This window comes from Neoarius graeffei, chromosome 2 (assembly GCF_027579695.1).
Source record: "Neoarius graeffei isolate fNeoGra1 chromosome 2, fNeoGra1.pri, whole genome shotgun sequence".
Classification (NCBI taxonomy): domain Eukaryota; kingdom Metazoa; phylum Chordata; class Actinopteri; order Siluriformes; family Ariidae; genus Neoarius; species Neoarius graeffei.
In genome coordinates this window covers 45290343-45317358 of record NC_083570.1, presented here as the reverse complement: position 1 = coordinate 45317358, position 27016 = coordinate 45290343, and the positions used below count along the sequence as shown (strand labels likewise).

At 42.3% G+C, this 27016-nt stretch overlaps 1 protein-coding gene across 1 annotated transcript; it reads left to right on the top strand.

The window, feature by feature from the left end:
- Positions 1-2777: 2777 nt before the first annotated feature.
- On the top strand, positions 2778-26465 carry sinhcaf (SIN3-HDAC complex associated factor). The gene is made up of 6 exons (XM_060907922.1): positions 2778-2908; positions 17137-17264; positions 17912-18011; positions 18112-18235; positions 21258-21408; positions 24672-26465. The coding sequence occupies exons 2-6, from the start codon at positions 17137-17139 to the stop codon at positions 24934-24936; spliced, it is 768 nt and encodes a 255-aa protein (XP_060763905.1). The 5' UTR covers positions 2778-2908; the 3' UTR covers positions 24937-26465.
- Positions 26466-27016: the final 551 nt, after the last annotated feature.

Below are 27016 nucleotides of genomic sequence, written 5' to 3'. Positions count from 1 at the left end.
TGCACAAAGCAAGCTCCGTGAAGACATAGTGTGTTAAGGTTGGAGTGGAAGAACTTGAGTGTCCTGCATAGAGCCCTGACCTCAGCCTCAACCCCACTGAACACCTTTGGGATGAACTGGAACCCAGGCCTCCTCACTCAGCATCAGTACCTGATATCACTAATGCTCTTGTAGCTGAATGAGAAGAAGTTTATCACATGTACACTCAAGCACAGCATTTAACCCATCTGCACACACAAGTGAGCAATGAGCGCGCACACACATAGTGGTGCTTGAAAGTTTGTGAACCCTTTAGGATTTTCTATATTTCTGTATAAATATGACCTAAAGCATCAGATTTTCACACAAGTCCTAAAAGTAGATAAAAGAGAACCCAGTTAAACAAATGAGACAAAAATATTATACTTGAGGAAAATGATCCAATATTACATATCTGTGAGTGGCAAAAGTATGTGAACCTCTAGGATTAGCAGTTAATTTGAAGATGAAATTAGAGTCAGGTGTTTTCAATCAATAGGATGACAATCAGGTGTGAGTGGGCACCCTGTTTTATTTAAAGAACAGGGATCTATCAAAGTCTGATCTTCACAACACATGTTTGTGGAAGCGTATCGTGGCACGAACAAAGGAGATTTCTGAGGACCTCAGAAAAAGCGTTGTTGATGCTCATCAGGCTGGAAAAGGTTACAAAACCATCTCTAAAGAGTTTGGACTCCACCAATCCACAGTCAGACAGATTGTGTACAAATGGAGGAAATTCAAGACCATTGTTACCCTCCCCAGGAGTGGTCGACCAATAAAGATCACTCCAAGAGCAAGGCGTGTAATAGTCAGCAAGGTCACAAAGGACCCCAGGGTAACTTCTAAGCAACTGAAGGCCTCTCTCACATTGGCTAATGTTAATGTTCATGACTCCACCATCAGGAGAACACTGAACAACAATGGTGTGCATGGCAGGGTTGCAAGGAGAAAGCCACTGCTCTCCAAAAAGAACATTGCTGCTCGTCTGCAGTTTGCTAAAGATCACGTGGACAAGCCAGAAGGCTATTGGAAAAATGTTTTGTGGACGGATGAGACCAAAATCGAACTTTTTGGTTTAAATGAGAAGCGTTATGTTTGGAGAAAGGAAAACACTGCATTCCAGCATAAGAACCTTATCCCATCTGTGAAACATGGTGGTGGTAGTATCATGGTTTCTGAACTGAATCTCAAGAGAAGGTGGGTCATGCAGCAAGACAACGACCCTAAGCACACAAGTCGTTCTACCAAAGAATGGTTAAAGAAGAATAAAGTTAATGTTTTGGAATGGCCAAGTCAAAGTCCTGACCTTAATCCAATCAAAATGTTGTGGAAGGACCTGAAGCGAGCAGTTCATGTGAGGAAACCCACCAACATCCCAGAGTTGAAGCTGTTCTGTACGGAGGAACGGGCTAAAATTCCTCCAAGCCGGTGTGCAGGACTGATCAACAGTTACCGCAGTTATTGCTGCAGAAAGCAAAGGTTCAGATACTTTTGCCACTCACAGATATGTAATATTGGATCATTTTCCTCAATAAATAAATGACCAAGTATAATATTTTTTTGTTTGTTTAACTGGGTTCTCTTTATCTACTTTTAGGACTTGTGTGAAAATCTGATCATTTCTGAGTGCAGAAATGTAGACAATTCTAAAGGGTTCACAAACTTTCAAGCACCACTGTACCCAAAACAATGCTCCTTCACCCAGGGAGCAGCTGGGGGTTAGATGCTTTGCTTAAGGACACTTCAGCCATGATATGATACAGAGGGATGGGAAAGTACTGTTCATTCACTCAACTCCCCTCACATCTTTCCTGCCCGTTCTGGGAATTGACCCGGCGACCCTTTGGGCCCAAGGCTGCTTCAATAACCTAAAGGCTATGAACACAAATCCCCACAGCCACGCCCCAAAATCCAGTGGAAAGCCTTCCCATAAGAGTGGAGCTTATTAACAGGAAAAGGGGGAATAAATCTGGAATGGGATGTTCAAACAAGGATATAAGGGTGGGACGGTGGTGTAGTGGTTAGCACTGTCGCCTCACAGCAAGAAGGTCCGGGTTCGAGCCCCGTGGCTGGTGAGGGCCTTTCTGTGTGGAGTTTACATGTTCTCCCCGTGTCCGCGTGGGTTTCCTCCGGGTGCTCCGGTTTCCCCCACAGTCCAAAGACATGCAGGTTAGGTTAACTGGTGACTCTAAATTGACCGTAGGTGTGAATGTGAGTGTGAATGGTTGTCTGTGTCTATGTGTCAGCCCTGTGATGACCTGGCGACTTGTCCAGGCTGTACCCCGCCTTTCGCCCGTAGTCAGCTGGGATAGGCTCCAGCTTGAACAGGATAAAGCGGCTAGAGATAATGAGATGAGATGAAATAAAATGGCTGCCGATGTTTAACTTCTTACTGAATCGTTAGAAACTGACTCCTGCTCACATCAGTATGTGGTTCTGCTCTCTAGTGCGGTTTAAAACCCAAAACGCAAGCCCCGCCCTCTTGTTCCGCCCCCTTTCCTCTCTGACCGACTTTCCGAGCTCGTGCTTTTTTATGTCAGCAGCTGCTGTGGGCCTCTGTGCCGAACTGTAGCTCCGCCCACTCGGGTCTGAAAGGCAGAGACTTAACAGAGCGCCTTGGCAACGGGACCCTGCCCCTCTTTCCCGCGTAATTTTCTCGTCCTTATATGGGCAATACAATGCAGACGCGGCCTGACGTCAGCGGCGTATGCAAATAAGGTTGATTGAAGAAATTCAGAAAATGGAGGACGGCAGTGCTGGCGCATGCGCACACTGTTTACTACGCCGAGACAGAAAGTGAGACATTAAAGCGTGCTTTAGCAGTGGCGCATTGTTTAATGTGTAACACTCGGGACGCGTTCAGTAAGCTCGATTGACCTTTATCAAGGTAAGAGTGATGTTTTTGTCTTTAAAAAAAACAAAGTAATTGAAGTGTTTAAGGCTGCAGCATTGCATTGTTATAATCATCATAACTGTATTTGAGAGGCCGCTTTGAGTAAGTTTGTAATGTCATGACCGTGACAATGCGCTGCGGGACTGGACCGCATCACATCACATCACTCCGAAAGCTCGTGCAGCCCACTCTTTCACACCTGGACAAACAGCAGAGAAGAGAAGTGTGCACAGGGTGTTGGAAGAGTGATGAGTCTCAGGGTTTGGTGTTTTTTTGCGCATGAGACGCACATGCTCCTGGCAGTGCGGTGCCATTTTACAGCTCTTCATCCTACCCGACATTCTCACTTTATTTTCAGAGGGTTTCTTGGTCCCTGAATGGGATAGGTTCATGCGCAAGGAGGAGAAACTTACTTTCATGCACAGTGTTGAGTTCACACCCAAAGTGTTGATCTAACACCCTACTGTGTTTTTTTTTTTTTAATATATATATTTAATGTCCATTAATTCAACACTGGGGGATTTGCTATGAGGCTTATTTCTTGTTCAATCCTGCACCTCTTTAACTGTGTGTGTGTGTGTGTGTGTGTGTGTGTGTGGTTTGTCTACACACACACACACACACTTTCATGATGGTGGGTGTGCTTCAAAACAAACTTGCATCCTCTTCTACACGCGCTCACAGCATCCTAACACACGCATGGGTCTTGATCTATACCCTGTCGTATGTAGCTACTTTTATTGTTCACTGTAATGTCAGAAACATGGCACACTTTTTTTTTTTTTTTCTCTAGAAGACCAAACAGTTGATGGATGCTTCATCCTACCCGACATTCTCACTTTATTTTCAGAGCTCCCTGAATGGGATAGGTTCATGCGCAAGGAGGAGAAACTTACTTTCATGCACAGTGTTGAGTTCACACCCAGAGTGTTGATCTAACACCCTACTGTGTTTATATATACGTCCATGTCTCATATATATCATGAGAGAGAGACTCGAGCCCACAGCATGGAGTCAGTGACGCAGCGGCGCGCGCGCACACCCAGACAAAGAGCAGCAGTCCGAGTAGAGCGTTAATAAACTCCTCTATGATCAGCTCTTTATCCGGCTCGAACAGTCCCGCACAGTGTAAAACACATTAACAAGTTCACTGCACAAGCAGGGAGTGTGTAAGTGAGCCGGAATGCCGTGAAAGTCGTCGTAGAGTTGTGTTTGGTGTGTCACGCTTCCGCGCTGAAGAGCAACATGGAGCTTCACTTCACTCCTCTAACTCACAGAGGGAGGAGAGGAGGGGGGGCATTTACTTTTACTCTTAAAAAAAACCCCACCATCACCACCACCAGGCGCATTGTGTTTAACCAGTGAAACACATTTTCATTTTCAGCTTTGTTAAAACAGTAAACAGAAATGCTCTCGTGTACTTTGTGCTGCTTTTCGGTCGCTCTGTGCGCACTACAGAGCAGCCTCCATTTTTTTTTTTTTTTTTATATTTGTGTGCGCGCGCTCCGGAAGGCGGCGCCATGTTTGAAAGACGTCAGAGTTAGTGTGGCGAGCTCGCGCGTGCGCGCTCTCCATCCACACCGGTTATAATGTAATGTGAATTGTGGTGTGGAATAAGAGCGGAGTTAAACCGCTATAAGAGCCGCGTTGCAGTGTTCGAGCATCAGGGTGCATCAGTTGCCCCCTAAAAATGAAAAGTTCCTCCGATCATGATGCATTTTTTTGTTTTTATGTTCCTTTTGGTAATTAAATAGACTGGTACCAAAATCCAGAATTGTGACACCCAAAGGCATTTTTGAGACAGTCAGCAAACTGTCTTATTTTGTCAATTTGGGTGTGCCGAATTCAAATCTGCAATATGCCGAGCTCTATCTGACCTCTGTTGACCTCTAGAGGTCATTGAACTTTGGGCCTGTAAACGTCTCAGCTGAAGCCAGTTTCTCAGCTTTCTAAGGAATGAAATGTACTAAAATGATTAATGAAGTTAGCAAATGGCCTCGTTTGTTAAATGTTTGGGTGCTGAATTCATTTTTCATTTGTAAAGCGACATATGACCTCTGATAACCTCAAGGTCATTAAACTTGGCCTATAGGCCTATGCGTTTAACGGCATTTTTAAACGGACTTTACTCCCCCAAAAAGAATATGAACAGAAAAAACAAATAGAAAGGAACAAATACAACATTAAATGCCAGTCCATGTACATGTGACTTACTTTTCACAATGAGAATGCCTAGCGATCACCTTCCATAACATTGCATTACATTTAGCGGTTATTGTTTATACAAAGCTACTGAAAAAAGGACAGATTCAGCAGCATACAAAATGTGGGGGCATACAGGGTATACAGGTTAATCAGGGTTAGTATACGAGTTTTTTTTTTTCCTTTGTTTGTTTTTTGTAAAGGCTTTACCCCGTTTAAAACAAAACAAACAACGAAAAAAAACCCTCTCCTATATACTAACCCTGATGAACCTGTATACCCTGTATGCCCCCACATTTTGTATGCTGCTGAATCTGTCCTTTTTTCAGTAGCTTTGTATAAACAATAACCGCTAAATGTAATGCAATGTTATGGAAGGTGATCGCTAGGCATTCTCATTGTGAAAAGTAAGTCACATGTACATGGACTGGCATTTAATGTTGTATTTGTTCCTTTCTATTTGTTTTTTGTCTGTTCATATTCTTTTTGGGGGAGTAAAGTCCGTTTAAAAATGCCATTAAATGCATAGGCCTATGGACCCTTTTCACGTGACGTCACGACAAACGCGGCCGCCGTTTTGGACATGTACTACCAGTAGTTTACCACAGCCAACATTGAGGAACGGCAGCAAAGAAAGTGTTTATTTTCAGCAAGACTTCCATCATGCCACTATATTGTTGTGCACCTGGATGTAGTAACCAACACACAAGGCAAGGGTTATCATTTTATCGGATCCCGGTAGATGCTGACCGACGGAGAAGATGGATAGCGGCATACCAACGCTTGTGTAGTGACCACTTTGTTGGAGGTAAGACGAATAAAATTAGCCAGAAAAGGCATTACATTGCTGTTAACATTCCATTGTAGTTTACTGTAATTATGATCTGGCAGCTATTTACACCGGATCCAGTGTAAATAGCTGCCGGAGCCAACGTCCGAGGTTCCGGAGCGCACTAGCTCACGGCCGGCCGGAGCGCGTGCGCTCCGGCAAGCTCGGACGTTAGCTCCGGCAGCTATTTACACTGGATCCGGTGTAAATAGCTGCCAGATCATAATTACAGTAAACTAGTAAATACAGTTTTCTGCATCTCGCTCCTTTTTCTTTCATGTTTGTCGCCTTCCTCGCATTCAAACCGATTCGAGCCGAAGTCCACTACATGTCCAAAATGGCGTTCGCATTTACAAAGGTCACGTGACTGAAAAGGGTCTATAGGCCAAGTTTAATGACCTTGAGGTTATCAGAGGTCATATGTCGTTTTACAAATGAAAAATGAATTCAGCACCCAAACATTTAACAAACGAGGCCATTTGCTAACTTCATTAATCATTTTAGTACATTTCATTCCTTAGAAAGCTGAGAAACTGGCTTCAGCTGAGACGTTTACAGGCCCAAAGTTCAATGACCTCTAGAGGTCAACAGAGGTCAGGTAGAGCTCGGCATATTGCAGATTTGAATTCGGCACACCCAAATTGACAAAATAAGACTGTTTGCCGACTTTGTCTCAAAAATGCCTTTAACTCCTTAAATAAGCACTTTTTTTTTTAAATTTTGGTACCAGTCTATAAGAAAACACACTGGGTGAAATATTTTGACAAAATTCAAAAGTTTAATGTTGGCACCAGGAGCTCAAAGTTCTGGAAAAAGCTGCTATTTTGTAACTTTTATGACAATTTCGATCACTTTTCATGAAACATTATGGCACCTTATAGAGTATACCAAATATCTTAGATCCACATTTTTAGTGCATATTCTAAATATATTATCAAGCACAGTTTGAGTTTTAGCTGTTCATTGAATCATTGTTCAACTACTTTTAAACAATACAAATGTATTATGAATCACATTAATGCTTCTCAATCCCTTGCAAAGGTTCTTAACATGATCTCTGGCTCACAAGAAATCAATAAATGGAGTCCAACATTGTGATTCAAACCTTACGCAAAAACATAAAATAAGTGTTTTTTGGCAAAAAAATGAACCTCATGGTGCCACCATTAGACTTTTGAATATGGTCAAAAAAATTTACAGGATGTCTTTATTGGTGAAAAGGAACACCCAAACAAAAATGCATCAGATTTTATGAAAGTGAGGGCAACTGATGCACCCTACTGTGTACTGTTTTGGGCACAGGAACAAGCTGAATGTGTAATAAGCCTAAACAGAGTGATATAACACATACATATGGGTCTAATTAACTCAGTCATAGCACACGTGTGTGTGTGTGTGTGTGTGTGTGTGTGTGTGTGTGTGTTTTATAGTCAAGTCAAGTTTATTTGTATAGCGCTTTTAACAATAAACATTGTTGCAAAGCAGCTTTACAGAATTTGAACGACTTAAAACATGAGCTAATTTTATCCCTAATCTATCCCCAATGAGCAAGCCTGTGGCGACGGTGGCAAGGAAAAACTCCCTCAGACGATATGAGGAAGAAACCTCGAGAGGAACCAGACTCAAAAGGGAACCCATCCTCATTTGGGCAACAACAGACAACATTAACATTAACAGTTTTAACATGAAGTCAGCTTCGTTGATGGCGGCACGGTGGTGTAGTGGTTAGCACTGTCGCCTCACAGCAAGAAGGTCCGGGTTCGAGCCCCGTGGCCGGCGAGGGCCTTTCTGTGTGGAGTTTGCATGTTCTCCCCGTGTCCGCGTGGGTTTCCTCCGGGTGCTCCGGTTTCCCCCCCAGTCCAAAAACATGCAGGTTAGGTTAACTGGTGACTCTAAATTGAGCGTAGGTGTGAATGTGAGTGTGAATGGTTGTCTGTGTCTATGTGTCAGCCCTGTGATGACCTGGCGACTTGTCCAGGGTGTACCCCGCCTTTCACCCGTAGTCAGCTGGGATAGGCTCCAGCTTGCCTGCGACCCTGTAGAACAGGATAAAGCGGCTAGAGATAATGAGATGAGGGACAGTTTCGTTGATGTTATAAACTCTTCATTGATGGAAACTTGAGTGCAAAACTGTTCATGACAACTGCAGTCCTAAAGTTAGCAAGTCAACTGTAGTCCTCAGCCATAAAAGCGTTACTGTAAGTGTCCGGAGCGTCTTCCAGGTGTGACTTTCAACTGTCCACATGGGGCCGTCCTCGACAGGAGCGATGCGATGAGACTCCAACCAGACACAGGGCACCAGCAGGGCTCGAAATTCGCGGTGGTCCGGTCACCCGAGGCGACTTAATTTGTCATTTGGCGGGTAATTCCTGTCACTAGGCAGTCCGGCTGGCTAGTTGAAAATAAAAAATATATATATGAAGCGAAGATTCAGACTAGGGCTGCGCGATATATCGAATATACTTGATATATCTCCGAAAATTCTGTGTGAGATGCATAAAATTATTATATCGTAACTATCGAGCATTTTATGGTCATCTGCCGACTTGCGTTTGTTTCGTGTTTGTTGCGCTTGTTTAAAACCTTTTCCAGTGGTTTTCTCCCTGTCCCTCAGGCCGTAACATGAGAGGCTGCCTAAGGGTAAAAAAAAAAAAAAACAATAACGTCACACACTCGCCAACCAATCCCGGGTGACGTCTAGGTGCTGAAAGGAACCTGCGGGAAGATTTTCTAGTTTCGGTCAGTGTTGCCAGATTGGGCGGTTTTGAATTCTACTTTGCGGGCAAAAAAATGGTTTGGGCTGGTTGACAAAAATTGGGCGGGTTTGACGTTAGTTCGGCGGGTTTTTATCAGATGTTTATATAGTTTCACTACCACTAGAAAGCAGAGATGGGAGAGAATGTAAACACCTAAGCCGAATGATGTTCTTGAATATGCGAAGGAAATCAGGAAAAACAGCTCTCTTTGGTCAACTGAGGCAAGTCATAGACCTAGTTCACCCAGCACCCCTTAGGTATTTTAAACAACCAAAATCAAGCATTGGCCTAAATTAATCATTAACAAACATTAATCTCATTAAGTATTATTTAAACAAAAAATGTCTATGTAACTGTAAGACTAATATGAATGTGTGTAATGTAGTGCAGAAACTGAACTCATAAACTAGTAAATAAGAATAACGCAATCCATTCTCCATTTTCTCTTCTCATGTTACATTCAGCCATGCAGCGTAGCCTAACTTTTTTTTTTTTTTTAATTGAAGTATATAAAACGGGTACAATCTAACAAATCCACAAAAATCAGGATAACAGATGAAAATACATGGATGTAGACAAAAATAAATTAAGCAGAATAACTAGGCCTATAAAATTAATAAAACAAACAGGATAAATAAAGAGAAATAAAAGACAAATAAAAAACTCACTTCAGCAATGCAGATGTTAGATATGCATCGTAGCCTAACATAGCCTACGTAATATTATGCGTGTGCGTCACCTACTGGTGCATGTAGGATTCAGAACACAGCAGATGATTGCAGAGTTATAACCTGATTCAACCATACGTAGCCAAGTACCAGACAGCAGATTTTTCACCTCCAGCACTGACGGTCTCATGTTGCCATTTAGAAGTTGTTTGCATTGTTGTTCGATTTACAAATAGTATACTGGTCTTTAGCTGCATATTTTTACTTTACAAGATAGGCATCAAGTACATTTAACATTTTGGGCGGTTTTAAGTGCATTTTGGCGGGTTTTGAACATATTTTGGGCTGGAAAACGTCAGCAGTATCTGGCAACACTGGTTTCGGTTTACAGCGCTGACTCAGTTCGTGCAATCGCTGGTGTTGCACAGGCTACCGTGTAAGCTCTGTCAATTTCAGCGACAGATTAAAAATGGAAGTGGACGAATTGGTTCCTAAAAGAACTAGTAAGGGGTCAGTCATCTGGCATTTTTTTTTTTGGATATCGTGTGGAGGACGTGGAACAGCAAATGCCAGTTTGTAAAGTGTGCAAAAAAAAAAAAACAGTATCAAAATACTCAGGTCTTGAAATAAATGCACATTAGTCATGAACAATGGTAACTACTCTCTTTTGCGTTATTTTTGACAGAAGTAAAATTCATCCATGAACAAATTTTGGCGAGTTGATTTGATTTTCTGTTTGGCGAGTTACTTTGGAAGGTAACTAGTCCGGCTGGCTGGTGAAAAAATATATGAATTTCGAGCCCTGATCAGGATGGATCAAGCAGGTCCGAGGAGCAGAAGAGGTCAGCATCTCGATCCCAGGACCAACATGTAACTCAGAGGGACAGATTTGGGTGGAGAGAGAGAGAAAACACAGGTTGTTGGGTATGCCCAATGTCACCTGAATAAGTAGGAACAGTATACATATTGCACTGAGTACAAGCAGGGACTCCGGCAACTAACTATGACAGCATAACTAAAAGGGGAGAGCCATAAGGTAACACAGGCATGAGGGCATTTTATACTACTGGAGACCAAATATCCCCACAAGGACAGTAAAATCTGACAAATTTGACCTTGTGGGGACATTTGGATGGTCCCCAGAAGGAAATTGCTGTTTTTAAACAAAAAAATAAAAGCCATAAAGCAGCACGGTGGTGTAGTGGTTAGCGCTGTCGTCTCACAGCAAGAAGGTCCGGGTTCGAGCCCCGTGGCCGGCGAGGGCCTTTCTGTGCGGAGTTTGCATGTTCTCCCCGTGTCCGCGTGGGTTTCCTCCGGGTGCTCCGGTTTCCCCCACAGTCCAAAGACATGCAGGTTAGGTTAACTGGTGACTCTAAATTGAGCGTAGGTGTGAATGTGAGTGTGAATGGTTGTCTGTGTCTATGTGTCAGCCCTGTGATGACCTGGCGACTTGTCCAGGGTGTACCCCGCCTTTCGCCCGTAGTCAGCTGGGATAGGCTCCAGCTTGCCTGCAACCCTGTAGAACAGGATAAAGCGGCTACAGATAATGAGATGAGGTTAGGTGTAGGCACAGCATTATAGTGCACATCACGGGTAAATTCAGGAGCAAGATCGATGTAATTCTCCTATTTTATATTAAACTTTGGTCAAATATCTGTCACATTTTGTGCAATTTTTTTTTTTTACTCTGCGCAATACCAGAAAAATTCAGTTGAAATCAAGCCAGTTGAGTTGAATTGGTCCGCCTCTGAAAAAACTTGCCATTTGGATTTCCCGGCAAACATTGATTTTCGTGACTTCGCGTGCGGGACGCCTCCCTCTGAATCCTACGTCAGCGCTGGTTTGTTTGAGGAAACGACCTGGTGGTTTTCTGCAAATTTCTTCAACGTTATCATGTAATTATTAAACTTATTAATAATTTAGGGTGTAGCAACACCAATCTTGATGGGATTAGTACTCATCGTTTTCCACAAGACCGGACAACGAGAGAGAAATGGGAGCGCTTGGTCTACACAGGCTGTGCACTGAAACCGTGCAAAGCTCGCGCAGCTTGCTGGTGCTTCCGCAGGTGACGTCACGAATCTGGCTCCAGACTCCCTTGGGATTTTTCCAGATGGGTTTTTTATTTATTTATTATTATTATTATTTTTTTTTTTTATTCTGCTGTAGACAGATGGCCTTGTGCAAAATTACTCTTCTGGATGAGTGTGTAAAGGGACATACTTTCATATTAAAAAAAACCTAAATTGTTCCAGAATATGTACTTTAATCAACTGCAATAATAGTCAGTGGAAGGTCTTCACAAAGATAGTGGGACGTGTGTGTTTTATACTACCAAGGACCAAATATCCCCACAAGGCTTGTAAAATCTGACAATTTCAACCTTGTGGGGACATTTGGATGGTCCCCACAAGGAAATTGCGGTTGTGTTTTTAAACAAAAATTTAAAAAGGCCAAAGTTTCCTTTTCATTACTGAGGTTAGGGTTAGATTTAGGTGCAGGCAGAACATTAATTAACTGCAATAATAATTGTGAATGGGAGGTCCTCACAAGGATAGTGAGGTGTGTGTGTGTGTGTGTGTGTGTGTGTGTGTTTTCATCTTGTAGAGACATTTGGCTGGTCGCCATGAACCAAATGTTATGGTCAGTGGGAAAGGTCCTCACACAAACACTGTCATGGAAACTCTCCCAAGCAAAAATGATTCGAAGTCAAAGAGGTTGCAGAAAAGTTTAGACCTTTTATTAAATCAATTAATAAAAGCAGAGTACAGTCTGCAGAGTGAACTGGTTCCAAATCTCAAATCATTCATTTTTATTGTATTCCACCAATGTCAGACTTGCACTATATAAGGATCCCTTTCAGCCTCGCTCTCCCAATATTTCCAGAGTGAACTGCACCGTTAGTTCAAGGACAGACCTCCCTGATTGTTCTTTTGGATTAAAAAAGACCCCCTGTGCTAAGTGACAAATATGTATCCAAACAAGGCTTGATTCTGGCTTAACATATGCTTCAGGGTTCCATTAACAGCAATATAAAGCTTTGACCAATCTATTTGGAACATCAACTTCATTAACTCTTTACTGAAAATCAACATGACATGTTGGGATCAGACTACATAAATTCAGCCTGATTTTGACACGGTTTTTGTGTGGCTGACAAATTTCCAATGTCAGGCCTGAATACGTACGACGAACAGTAGTGTGACATAATCAAACGATAGCAATGTGGTGTCTGGGACATCCCACAACATCATCTTCCTCCTTGTCCAGCACTGTTGCCAGGTCAGGGTCCATGTGGACCCTATAAGCGAAGTGCGCAACGCTTGTACGCATGCGCGGCTTTTCTAGGTCAACTATTTCGGCTACCAAACGAACTACCGAGGCGCTGAAGTTACTATAGGAAGACGGGTAGCGGACCGTGAACTTTAAAGCTTTATAGCGATTGGCTTAAAGACCTTAAGCCTTAAGTGAATTGTAAAACTATGACAGGTGCACACTGTGCTTTTTACCAATGTACTAACGGAAGTTATAAACTTAAGCAGTGGAAGAAAACACACAATTGTACTGGGCCTACATCTGAAGACGGGTCATGTAAATGTGAACCTCCGTTTGTTTTGATTACATTTCCAACCGAAAAAAAAAAGACCCAGAAGGACGTAAAAGATGGCAAAAAGTTGTAAGTTTGTTCAGATATTTGGTTTCATTTATTTTTGGCAATTCTAACAAAATATTACGTAGTAGTTATGCAGAAAAGGCCTACAGGTTTACTACATCTTTCCATCTTACTGTAATATCGCCCACCTTCGTGTCCCATAATAAGGGCCATATAGATTATAGTCAGGAGGCCTACAGATTAAAGCAGGCTTAGATTACTTTATATAATTAACAGTCGATGTATTCACATGTATATAATTTTGTATAAAGGATAGGCTACAAATGAATTGTCAGTGTTTACAAGACCTGTCAGTATCAGGCCTCATGGACTTGTAGTCGTTTTTGACAGCTTGTCTCTCCTCATCCTTCGTTAAAACGCACGGTAAATTCTGGACTGATGCTGCATAGGCAAGGGCAACCAGTTCTTTACGTTTTGCCCTAGTGCCAGTCATGGTCTTGGTTGTCACAGGCAGTCCACGACGACTGCAAAACCGTTTCAAATCGTCAACTTTCCAAAGTTTAAACTGACCTAAATCGTAGTTGTCAATACTGCTTTCCGCCATTTTGAAGTGCTGTTTGGTAGCCAAAAAAATTAGCGATCCCATAATGCACTGCGCGGGCCGAGATTCGCAATTTGCTTATTGATCCACATGTCCTATTAATTGGAGCATAGTTTTATGCCGGATGCCCTTCCTTCCACAACCCTCCCATTTCCGTGCTTGGGAAACCACTATTCACACCTATGGACAACTTAGGGTAGCCAATTAACCTAACTGTATGTCTTTGAACTGTGGAGGAAACTGGAGCACCCGGAGGAAACCCATGCAGACATGGCGAAAACATGCAAACTCCACACAGAAAGGCCCTGTCGGCCCCTGGGCTTGAACCCAGAACCTTTTTGCTGTGAGGCGACAGTGCTAACCGCTACACCACTGTGCTGCCCTGGGACGCTCCATACCACCCTGATGAAAAGTCTAAAGTCAGAATTTTTTGTTTTCTCACCTAATGTGACATTTTCCTTGATGGCTGTGACTGACAATTTCTTGACTCTCCTCCCTGACGACACGCAAGGACGTGAGCGATGATTGGTCTGGGTCAGATTTGTAGTGCTGCCTGTCTCCTGACCAAGACGTGGCAAGAATTTATGGCACTTTGATTGCACTATAATCGGACAAGCTGACCATCATGAAAGAAAAATATTGTGTAGCCTGATTCCAGCATGAGGGAGATAATGGTTCATTTATAAAGTCATAAAGCATTTCTTAGTAAATGTAGTAAAAGCCTTCGTTTGACTGCCATACTCCTAATTTAGTCTGGCGAAGTAAAATACTGGATTTTTAATAATATATATATATATATATATATATATATATATATATATATATATATATATATATATATATATATATATATATATATAATATATATTTTTTTTTTTTTTACTTGTGTGGCTTGATCTGTCCTCTTCTGCTGCTATCCACTGTGCTGCTGCAAAAAGGAAATTTCCCCATTGTGGGATAATAAAGGTCTTATCTTAGTCTTTGAGGAGAAGTCAACAACTCAGGATTCAAGAGGGCTTTGTCAATACATCCGTATACAAGTATACAGTGCCTCGAAATACTGTTTCCTTCAGACTCCCCATTGTGCATTTATAGAGAAATAGATTACGAAACAAGGTATATAAATAACTCTATCTATAGCTATCTAAGTACAATAAACAGCATAAATGGCAAGACAAAGTGAGCATTGTGGATGAGAAATGATGAGAAACTGTAGTTTCAGTTTGATCTCATAATGCTTTATCAGTTTAAAGTAAAGCAGCAGAAGTATTTTGTCTACTACCAGTATTGTGATACTGCCAAGATGCTTTATAGGGTAAATAACACGTCTGTGTGGTCTGTACACATGCGCACACATACTGAATACAATAGTGATATTCTGTACTTGTCTTTCCAGAGTGGTTGCATCATATAGTGTGCATTCGTAACCCTTAAACAAGTCTTATAGACTGGAAACGCTTCTTTTATATAAGAAGAAACCTTTATTCATCACATGCACACTTCAAGCACAGTGAAATTCATCCTCTGCATTTAACCCATCTGAAGCAGTGAACACGCACGCCCGCACACGCTCGGAGCAGTGGGCAGCCACACTAGAGCACCCGGGGAGCAGTCAGGGGTTAGGTACTTTGCTCAAGGGCACCTCAGCTCAAGGCCGCCCCACGTTAACCTAACTGCATGTCTTTGGACTGTGGGGGAAACCGGAGCACCCGGAGGAAACCCACGCAGAGAACATGCAAACTCCACACAGAAAAGCCCTCGCTGCTGGGTTCGAACCCAGAACCTTCTTGCTGTGAGGCGACTGTGCTAACCACCATGCCACCCCACACGTAAACGTAAAAGAAGTGTTGCATCTCAAACCCAAATTGTCAAATAAGTCAGTGTTGTAACTTATTCAAATGGATATAACACAATGTACTTATATGTATACAACTGTTTGCACACATGGTTTACTGAGGCTACATACACCCATCAGCCATAACATTATGACCACTGACAGGTGAAATGAATAACATGGATTCTCTCATTACAATTGCACCTGTCAAGGGGTGGGATATATTAGGCAGCAAGAGAACCGTCAGTTCTCGAAGTTGATATGTTGGAAGCAGGAAAAATGGACAAGCGTAAGGATCTGAGCGACTTTGGCAAGGGCCACATTGTGATGGCTAGATGACTGGGTCTGGACATCTCCAAAATGGCACATCTTGTGGGGTGTTCCTGATATGCAGGGGTTAGTACCTACCTAAGTGTTCCAAGGAAGGACAACTGGTGAACCAGTGACAGGGTCATGGGTGTCGAAGACTCATTGATTCGCATGGGGCACGAAGGCTAGCCCATATGGTCCAATCCCACAGAAGAGCTACTGTAGCACAAACTATTGAAAAAGTTAAATGCTGGTTAAAACAGAAAGGTGTCAGTATGAACTTTTTCAGCAGTTTGTGCTACAGTAGCTGTTCTGTGGGACTGGACTATGTGGGCTAGCCTTCGTGCCCCATGTGAATCAGTGAGCCTTCGACACCCATGACCCTGTCACCGGTTGTCCTTCCTTGGAACACTTTTGGTCAGTACTAACCCCTGCATATCAGGAACACCCCACAAGATGTGCCATTTTGGAGATGTTCAGACCCAGTCATCTAGCCATCACAATGTGGCCCTTGTCAAAGTCACTCTGATCCTTACGCTTGTCCATTTTTCCTGCTTCCAACACCAACTTCGAGAACTGACTTCTCTTGCTGCCTAATATATCCCTTTGACGGGTGCCACTGTAATGAGAGAATCAAAGTTATTCACTTTACCTGTCAGTGTTTTTTAATTTTATGGCTATAGGGTTATTCCAGGAAATCGAGTCGTACGTGAGCCGATAGCCGTTGAGGCGCGTAGCGCCAAGTTGGCTATAAGCCATGTATGACAAGATTGAGTGGAATAATTTTTTTATTCTATCCACATTCACTGGATTTTGAGACACAGCATTTTTATTTTTTGCAAATTCGATAAATAAAAACTTTTATACAAAACGTCCGACAAAATAATTTCTGCTTAGAATCTCAACAAACCGGCGAAATGACAGTAGCAATTTGTGAAAAATGTGACGATAATAATGATTCTTGAAAGAAGTTCTTCCCATCAAATACTTTTATTCCATGTTTTGTTTCTTTTTTGGGGGGGTTGTTTTCGAGTAGAGTTTATTTCATCCTCGGTTGGTTTAGCAACACACTGCCATTTTGTTTTTCTCTACTCGCGGTATATGAGCTGATATCCTAGTAGTAGAGTAGCCAATCAGAGCGTGCAATTGCTCATATCCAGTGAATGTGGATAGAATAATACATGTTATTCACTTCCCTTGTCAGTGGTCAAAATGTTATTGATAGTCAGACCTCAGAATGATGTCATTTTCAACCGCCTCGAGTTGACAAGTCCATCCAGAGTTTCCGAGTAAGAAGTCCGATTTGAGAAGGCAACAGGAATCCCGTCTTACAAGTTTTGAGTTGAATGCAGCATTATCAGTAATTATTTATGCATCATCACTGACTTTTTATTGTACTGATCTTTCCAGATGTTTGGTTTCCATAAGCCAAAGATGTATCGCAGTCTGAATGGATGCTGCATCTGCAGGGCGAAATCCTCCAGCTCTCGCTTCACAGACAGCAAACGCTATGAGAGAGACTTCCAGAGCTGCTTTGGGTAAAGATTATCTACCATTCATGATGCAACCAACAAGTTGTAACTCTCTTGCATAAGTACCTCTTCCAGCTTTGTTGGAGGTTATGTTTTCGCCTCAGGTTTTTTTTTTTTTTTGGGTCTGTTCCCAATGTAACTCAAAGTAGTGAACAGATTTTGATGAAATTTGAGAAAAGCTGGGCCATGGGCCAAGGAACAGTTTTTTTTTTTTTTTTTTTTTTTTTTTTAGATTTTGATGCAAATCCAGATTATGTATGTGGATATGGGATTTATTTATTTATTTTTTTTGTCTGTTCCCGATGTAACTCAAATTAATGAACAGATTTTGATGAAATTTGGTGTACAGCTTTAGTATTATCCTAGGTGCAAGTGATTTTGATTTTGGTGTTGATATGTGGCTTGGTGGAGGTATCCACTCTACCCAGTGTCCTTCTAGTTCATCATATGCATTTTCGTTGACACGTGAATTGATTCTGTGGAATAAAAATGAAGCCCACATATCTACAAATCACAATCATATAAGTAATGCTTGGTGAAGTTGAACTCAAATTTTGCGTTGTCTGAAAGGAGTGTCATTATTGCACTGAAATAAAAACCCAGGTAAAATCTGTCGGGATGCACGGTTACACTGTGTTCTGTTGTTCCTGTAGACTCTGTGAAACACGCTCTGGAGAAATTTGTAACGCTTGCGTGCTGTTGGTGAAACGTTGGAAGAAGCTTCCGGTCGGCTCCAAAAAGAACTGGAATCATGTAAGTAAAACTAACTGCTTCATCCCAATTACTAACCAGTTACCAGGAGTTAAAGGTCATTTGGTGGCCATTTGTTTCACCATTCACTTGTGATCTACAGGTGGTGGATGCGCGAGGTGGACCCAGCCTGAAGATGACTGTCAAGTCTAAGAAAGTGAAGCCTCTTTCGAGAAGAATCAGGCCAAGTCAGATCCGCAGAGTGCAGAATGAACTGAAAAGAAACAGTGAGTGTCTTTTATATGTTACATGAACAAGGTCTGGATTAGATGATGATTAGGGCTGGGCAATAAGACAATGGATCAATATTGTGATAAATTGCACCACAATATGCTTTTCTGAGATACTGTAATTTCTTTTGAGACGTTTTAAATTAATCTAATTACAGACTAACTGAACACTGCGAAAATAACATCTTAGCAAGTGATCACAAGATCTCATCTCATTATCTGTAGCCGCTTTATCCTGTTCTACAGGGTCGCAGGCAAGCTGGAGCCTATCCCAGCTGACTACGGGCGAAAGGCGGGGTACACCCTGGACAAGTCGCCAGGTCATCACAGGGCTGACACATAGACACAGACAACCATTCACACTCACATTCACACCTACGCTCAATTTAGAGTCACCAGTTAACCTAACCTGCATGTCTTTGGACTGTGGGGGAAACCGGAGCACCCGGAGGAAACCCACGGGGAGAACATGCAAACTCCGCACAGAAAGGCCCTCACCGGCCACGGGGCTCGAACCCGGGCCTTCTTGCTGTGAGGCGACAGCGCTAACCACTACACCACCGTGCCACCCTGATCACAAGATCACAATATTAAATTTGTGATGCAAAAGTTTTCATACCCTTTGGTGTTTGTCCTGTTTTATTGTTTTACAAGCTGGACTTAAAATGGATTTTGGGATGGTTAGCACCATTTCATTTACACAACATGCCTACCACTTTAAAGGTGCAAATTGTTTTATTGTGACACAAATAATTAGGATAAAAAAAACAGAAATCTGGAGTGTGCATAAGTATTCACCCTCTTTCATATGAAACCCCTAAGAGCTGATGCAACCAATTAATTTCACAAGTTAGATAATTAGTTGATTAAGATCCACCTGTGTGCGATCAAAGTTGTCACATGATCTGTCACATGATGTCTGGATAAATCAACCTGTTCTGGAAGGACCCTGACTCTGCAACACTACTAAGCAAGCAACATGAGAACCAAGGAGCCTCCAAACAGGTCAGAGACAAAGTTGTGGAGAAGTATAGATCAGGGTTGGGTTATAAAAAATATCCCAAACTTTGAATATCCCAGGGAGCACCATTAAATCCATTATAGCAAAATGGAAAGAATATGGCACCACTACAAACCTGACGAGAAGGCCGCCCACCAAAACTCACAGACCGGGCAAGGAGGGCATTCATCAGAGATAACACTGAAGGAGCTGCAGAGATCCACAGCGGAGATGGGAGTATCTGTCCATAGGACCGCTTTAAGCCGTACACTCCACAGAGCGGGGCTTTATGGAAGAGTGGCCAGAAAAAAGCTATTGCTTAAACACGTTTGGAGTTTGCCCAGCAGCATGTGGCAGACTCCCCAAACACATGGAAGAAGATTCTCTGGTCAAATGAGACTAAAATTGAACTTTTTGGCCATCGTGGGAAATGCCATGTGTGGCGCAAACCCGACACCCCGAGAACACCATTCCTACAGTGAAGCATGGTGGTGGCAGCATCATGCTGTGGGGATGTTTTTCATCTGCAGGAACTGGAAAGCTGGTCAGGACTGAAGGAAAGATGGATGGCACTAAACACAGGGCAATTCTGGAGGAAAATCTGTTTGAGTCGGCCAGAGGTTTGAGACTAGGATGAAGGTTCACATTCCAGCAGGACAATGACCCTGAACATACTGCTAAAGCTACACTGGAGTGGTTTAAAGGGAAACATTTAAATATCTTGGAATGGCCTAATCAAAGCCCAGACCTCAATCCAGTTGAGAATCTGTGGCATAACTTGAAGATTGCTGTACACCAACGCAACTCATCTAACTTGAAGGAGTTGGAGCAGTTTTGTCTTGAGGAATGGGCAAAAATCCCAGTGGCTAAATGTGCTAAGCTAATAGAGACATACCCCAAGAGACTTGCAGCTGTAATTGCGGTAGAAGGTGGCTCTACAAAGGGTTTTGTTTTTTTTTTTTGGGGGGGGGAATACGCGTACCTATGCACACTCCAGCTTTGTTTTTTCATCTTAATTATTGCTTGTCACAATTTAAAAAAAAAAAAAAAATGTACTTTTAAAGTGGTCGGCAAGTTGTGTAAATCAAATGGCACTAACCCCCCAAAAATCCATTTTGATTCCAGTTTGTAATGCGACAAAACAGGAGAAACACCAAGGGGGGGGGGGATACTTTTGCAAGACACTGTATCTATTGAATAAGCTTCAGTTACATTTACTGGTAGATAATTTTTGTTAATTTCAGGCATTTATTTCTAGAAGGAAGCAAAATAATGTGCCAATATGGAATAAGACCATTAAGTTTGTAATTAGCAAATGCGTCTAGAAATAGGCTTAATGATCATGTGTTATGTAAAAACTGTCAATTTTATAATTACGCAAATCTTACTTAAAGGCGCATCTTTAATTGTAAATCATACTTAAAATGTTATTAATTTTTTTCCTCTTTTCAGTGGCGCATATTTTTTTATTAGAAAATTATTTTAAATAAAAATCTGTAAGCATGTAGTATTAAACAAACTTGTCTGATTATTTGTTTTTATTTTGAAAAAAATGTAATTACTGTATTGCTAGCGATCTGTGGGTCAATATATATTTATTGATCCCTATCATGTGTTGTAGAAATGCCTTTGAGCGTCATGAGATGATGTTTGTTATATGTTCACCTTTAATCTGGATTATGCAAACAAAAAACTACATTTTACCAAATGATTTAACAGCGCTATAGACATGTATCAGAACCTACTGTATATGGATGATACATTTTGTAAAACAGGCATTTTGAAAAAAACATGTTGCTTATTCAATTCGGAAGGGTTTATTTACAGTTTCGAAGTCGGAATTCCAAGTCGAGGAACTTTTTTGTCCTTGTTTCTTTCGTAATTGAAGGTTGAATTACCAGTTACAAGTTGTAGTCAAATGCGGCATAACATTACAAAGCTTTTAGGAAACTGGCTGCAGGTTGGTTTTGTGAAACTGTCAGCATGATGACGGTAGTGTTGGTAAATCTGTCTGTCCAGACTCTGATGCTCACAGCACCACTTCCAGCGTGAGCCCTGCCCAGTCTCCCAGCTACAGCAACCAATCAGATGAGGGCTCTGACTCCGAGCTGGCTCCTGGCTCCACCCGCTCCCCAGTCTTCTCCTTCTTGGACCTGACCTACTGGAGAAGGTGTGTATTACTCTGTTTCTGTGGTATTTGTTGATATAATTTCTGTCTGCAACAGGATAGTTAATGATGGTTTACAAAAACAGACAACCTGAACAGTGTGCTTGGACTGCGTCATTCCACTGTCTGGTTTATTCAGCTGCTCCTGTTTGTGTCCAGTTCAGAGGTGGACAGAGTACCCAACTTCATTACTTAAGTCAAAGTGCCGATCCCACTGGTCAGATGTTACTCCAATGCAAGCGAAAGTTGTACAGCCAAATTTTTACTTAAAGTATTGAAGTATTTGCTTTTAAAGATACTTAAGTATTAAAAGTACATTTTCTGTCAACGCATTGTTGTATTATTGCCACAATGCTTACAAAACCTAATGCCTCTGAAACAACCGACTGGATTTACTGACTAACTTGTAGAACCTGCAGAATAAACGCCTGGTAGAACGTTACAAAATGAAATGCAACTGAACTGAAAAAGAGCCATTGTCCATTTTATTTATTTATTCATTTATTTACTGTAACACTCCTCCCCACCACCACAAAGCAGCATGGTAGTGTTCTGACCCAGCTCTGGCAGTGTGTACACATGTATACTATCTCATTATCTGTAGCCGCTTTATCCTGTTCTACAGGGTCGCAGGCAAGCTGGAGCCTATCCCAGCTGACTACGGGTGAAAGGCAGGGTACACCCTGGACAAGTTGCCAGGTCATCACAGGGCTGACACATAGACACAGACAACCATTCACGCTCACATTCACACCTACGCTCAATTTAGAGTCACCAGTTAACCTAACCTGCATGTCTTTGGACTGTGGGGGAAACCGGAGCACCCGGAGGAAACCCACGCAGACACGGGGAGAACATGCAAACTCTGCACAGAAAGGCCCTCGCCGGCCACGGGGCTCGAACCCGGACCTTCTTGCTGTGAGGCGACAGCGCTAACCACTACACCTCCGTGCCGCCCCATGTATACCATATGTATGTTAATCAGGAAGACAGTGGAATAGCTGTAAATGCAGCTTGCTCAGAAAATAAAAATGACAATCCAACCTGCTTAAAACCCAGGTCCACACCTCGAGCTTAATAACTGCCCAACAGCGACACTGCTTTAAGCAAGATAAAAAAAAAAATGCAAGACCATCATCTGACATCAAAACAAAAAATTCCAACGATTTGATGTGACTGACTAGTACAATACTGTCCATCTCACAGGTCTCGCGCGAGTGTGTGCATGCAAAGTGTATGTATTCATGCACATATAAATCTGCCTGTGCCATCATGGTGGTTTAACATTAAGCTAGCTAGTCAGTGAAGCTCCACCTGACATGCTAGCAAACGCTTTTCAAACTCAATCATATTGGGTAGCTAACGCTACTAGAAAAGAGAAATTTCTACATTTTTTATTATTTAGCAAGATGATGCTAAAACATTTCTGAAAGCACTTCAGATAAGTTAACGTTATTCATGTTAGCGTAACTCCGTTTTTATATGCTAACTGTGTCCAAGTTAACTAGCGATGTGTTAATGTTAGCCGTGGACAAGGCTACGGCAACTTGGCGGGCAAATCCATAGAAAGTCATTTGACTAACCAGACTGCATAGCTACTGTAACATTATCGCTAGCTCTAAAAGCACATAACTTCATTGCAAGCTTTCTCTTGGAATAAAAGGTTTCATACCTCAATATGCTTCTGTAGGTTGGATGGCAAGTTTTTGTAGGCTGTGATGTCCTCTGTTTTAGGCAAACAAAGCAAACATTTAAAACGAAACGACTCTTTATTCCTTTCAGAAAACTGAATGGCCATGGGGGGGGGGTGTTCCCCAGAAGAACTGCCTCCTTTGAACACTGATTGTGTTCAAATAATACTGCTGAGAAATAATTGAATATGGTTTTATACAGTCTATGGATGTGATGTGACCCTAGTGATTTACTGATGGACTGTTTCAGTGTCACCTGCAGAAAAAAACAATCACGTTTTAGAAAAGAAAAAAACCTCCACTTTCGAAGCTGCTTCGTAGTAACAAGGACCCTGACAGAAATGTAGTGGAGTAAAAAGTATGATATTTGTCTTTAAAATATAGTGAAGTTAGTCATAAGTTTCCAACAAAATTAATACTTAAAGTATAGATACTCGGTGTATTTAAGTACAGTACTCAAGTAAATGTACTTTGTTACTGTCCACCTCTGGTCCAGTTTGTGTGTAAATGTACTGTATCAACTTGGCCAGCGCTGACCATTCTGCTGCTCTTGACCACATTGAGCCTTGTCTAAATGGTGACAGCCAAATTGTAACAAGATAAAAGCCGGTTTTCCGAAATGCATCTAATTTCAAGTTGTTTTCCGCAAGCAAAACCCATTGGGGCACAGTTTTTCTCCTGTAACTAAAGGAAAGTGGGTTTTTTTTTGTTTGTTTGTTTTTTTTTAAAAAAAGAGATTTTTTTGGGGGGGGGGGGCTTTTTCACTTTTATTGGATAGGACAGTGTAGAGACAGGAAATGAGTGGGAGAGAGAGAGACGGGGAGGGATCAGGAAATGACCTCGGGTTGGAATCGAACCCGGGTCCCTGGATTTATGGTGTGGCGCCTTATCCACGACGCCCCCAGGGTGGGTTTTTTTTTTTTTTAATAAACTCATGAACACCAGCCAAATGTCCTCATGAGGTCAAAAATTGTAATTTTTCTGGCTCGAACCCAGGACCTTCTTGCTGTGAGGCGACAGTGCTAACCACTACACCACCGTGCCGCCTAGTCCCAGATTCGCCTCAGCCAATATCTTTAGAGGGTACCAGGCCCCACTCTACCGTTACTATTTTGCACATGCGTTGTGCAAGCAAACCTTAACCCTATCCTAAACCCGGAGCCTAACCCTAACTCAAACCTTAACGCTAACCTTAACCCGAATCATAACCCTAACGTTAACCCTAAACCAGACCTGAACCCTAACAAAAAGCTAACTGTCTCTAAACGTACAAAAATTATAAATTTAACCTAGATTGAATACTGTCTACATATTTTACCGAGGTAAAATGTGGTTCACCAATTCAACCTAGGTTGAAATACAGGTTTAACCTGAGAACGGATTTTACCTGCAACGTATACGCTTGTTATTTTTGATAAACTTTTCTTCCTATTAGATATTGTCACTGCATCTCAATCCAGACAGTATGAAGAATGTGTTTACCGTAATAAAGCAATGTCAGGACCGTATGGCTTTTTCTTGTGCAGTGCATTAGTATTGCGCTCTAACTCCGTGTGAATGAACGTGTCTGTGTAGGCAGCGGGTGTGCTGTGGCATCATCTACAAGGGCCGCTTTGGAGAAGTGCTGATCGACCCCCATCTCTATAAACCCTGCTGTCAGAAGAAACAAGAGCAGGTGCATGAGCAGGAGGAAGAAGATGAGGAGCAGGAGGAAGAGGACACGGAGCTGGAGAAAGAGGAAGGACAGGCGAGTCAGAGCATGCTGGGGTCTCCAGTGGCACCTCCTGACTCTCCGCCTCTACCTCTCAAACCAGAGGGAGACGATGAGGACGAGTGGTGACTCCGATTCCCAGTGAACTGATTGATTGGGCATTTTACGGAGGGTTGAGGGGTTGTGTAGTCTTCAGGCACTTGTAAAGAAGTTACTCTCCATTTTCTACAATCCAAGAGCAGCTGGAACTTTTTCCTCTGAGGTGGGATGAACAACCTTACTGTGTTTGTGTGTCCTTATTGTTCAACACTCAACGTGTTTTTGTAACTTTCCCAGTCACAATTACTGTATGGATTATTATTTTTTCCTCCCTTGTTATCTTTGTGTGTAGTGAGTTGCGTTTTCGTTGGACTCTGTTCCTGTTCAGTATGCTGGATTTCCTTACTGCATGATAAAGTAGAAGGTACTCGGTCAGTGGAGGAAAGTTGTTTTTATTATCAGGACTTGTTGGCACGACTGAGCAGTGAAGCCATCTGGCCACCATCTTACCACTCCCATCGTGTGTATTTGGTTTATGTCTTACTGTCATATCCGATCAAATTTGCCCCAAGAAAAGTATCTCCTGACGTTTTTTTCCCTTTCATTACCTCCTCTTATTTTCTCAACTTTACCCCATTCCTTACTTATCTTTATAGCACTCCCCTTCACTTTTTTTTTTCTTTTCCAGTTCAGTCTCTGATCATTTTTTTTTTTAAACTGCTCTTTTACTAAAATTCTTTTTATGGAGATTATTTCAGTTTTTCTCTTATACAGTGTATCTTTCTCTTTCGTATAGTTCTTCCTTTCTATTTATTATACAAAGGCTGTACAATACTTCCTTTCTCTTCAGGACAGTTGTTGAAACAGGATTATTTTCTCATGTTATTTGCTGTTTTCGGGCGGCACGGTGGTGTAGTGGTTAGCACTGTCACCTCACAGCAAGAAGGTTCTGGGTTTGGGCCCAGTGGCTGACGAGGGCCTTTCTGTGTGGAGTTTCCTCTGGGAAACCCAGTGTCTGTGTGGGTTTCCTCCGGGTGCTCCGGTTTCCCCCACAGTCCAAAGACATGCAGGTTAGGTTAACTGGTGACTTTAAATTGACCGTAGGTGTGAATGTGAGTGTGAATGGGTGTCTGTGTCAGCACTGTGATGATCTGGCGACTTGTCCAGGGTGTACCCCGCCTCTCGCCCGTAGTCAGCTGGGATAGGCTCCAGCTTGCCTGCGACCCTGGACAGGATAAGCGGCTACAGATAATGGATGGATTTGCCGTTTTCATTTCATTCTTAACAGTATTTATTGGTCGCAAGCTGCGTGAATATTGTGGCGGTGAATCATCTATCCATCCATTATCCATAACCGCTTATCCTGTGCAGGGTCGCGGGCAAGCTGGAGCCTATCCCAGCTCACTATACGCAGACAACATGCAAACTCCACACAGAAAGGCCCCTGTCGGCCACTGGGCTTGAACCCAGAACCTTCTTGCTGTGAGGCGATAATGCTAACCACTACACCACCGTGTCGCCCTAGTAGTAAAAGAGCCATTCAAACAAAACGATGAGACTGAACTGGAAAAGGGGAAAAAAAATAAGTGAAGGGGAGTGCTATAAAGATACGTAAGGAATGTGGGTAAAGTTGAGAAAATAAGAGGTAATGAAGGGGGGGGGGGGGAGTCAGATACTTTTCTTGGGGCAAGTTTGATTTGATACGACAGTTTAACACAAACCAAATACACGCGATGAGAGTGGTAAGATGGCGGCCAGATGGCTTCACTCTGACGAGTCTGAGCGTTTCAGTTTTGATCTAGAGCTCAGTGGGTGTAACATTTTAACCAGTTCCTTTTCATTACGACTCCAAACTCATGCTGTTTTTGACTAAAGGTCAGCTCTCCGGACGGTCAAGTCAACATGGTCGCCCACAGCATCAGCTGTAAACTCAGCAGCACTTCTTACCTTTTAAAGGAGGTACACTGTATATACAGGTATTCACTTTAGATCCATCAACTTTCACTCGTTAAATCTATAACACTGAGTCTCCAGTTCACTCATCACATCACTGATCAGCTCCTATTTCCCACTTTGTTAGTTGAATGCAGCATCAATCTAGTCACTGATTCCAGCACTGATTTCGTTCTCTCTCACTACACAATGGCCAGTCGAACACTTTCCTATCACT

Bases quoted from the DNA above. Each gene is read 5' to 3' on its own strand.
- sinhcaf (XM_060907922.1), top strand. From the start codon at position 17,137: ATGTTTGGTTTCCATAAGCCAAAGATGTATCGCAGTCTGAATGGATGC. The intron at 18,012-18,111 runs GTAAGTAAAACT...TGTGATCTACAG, and splicing joins CCAAAAAGAACTGGAATCAT to GTGGTGGATGCGCGAGGTGG. The intron at 18,236-21,257 runs GTGAGTGTCTTT...CTGTCTGTCCAG, and splicing joins GAATGAACTGAAAAGAAACA to ACTCTGATGCTCACAGCACC.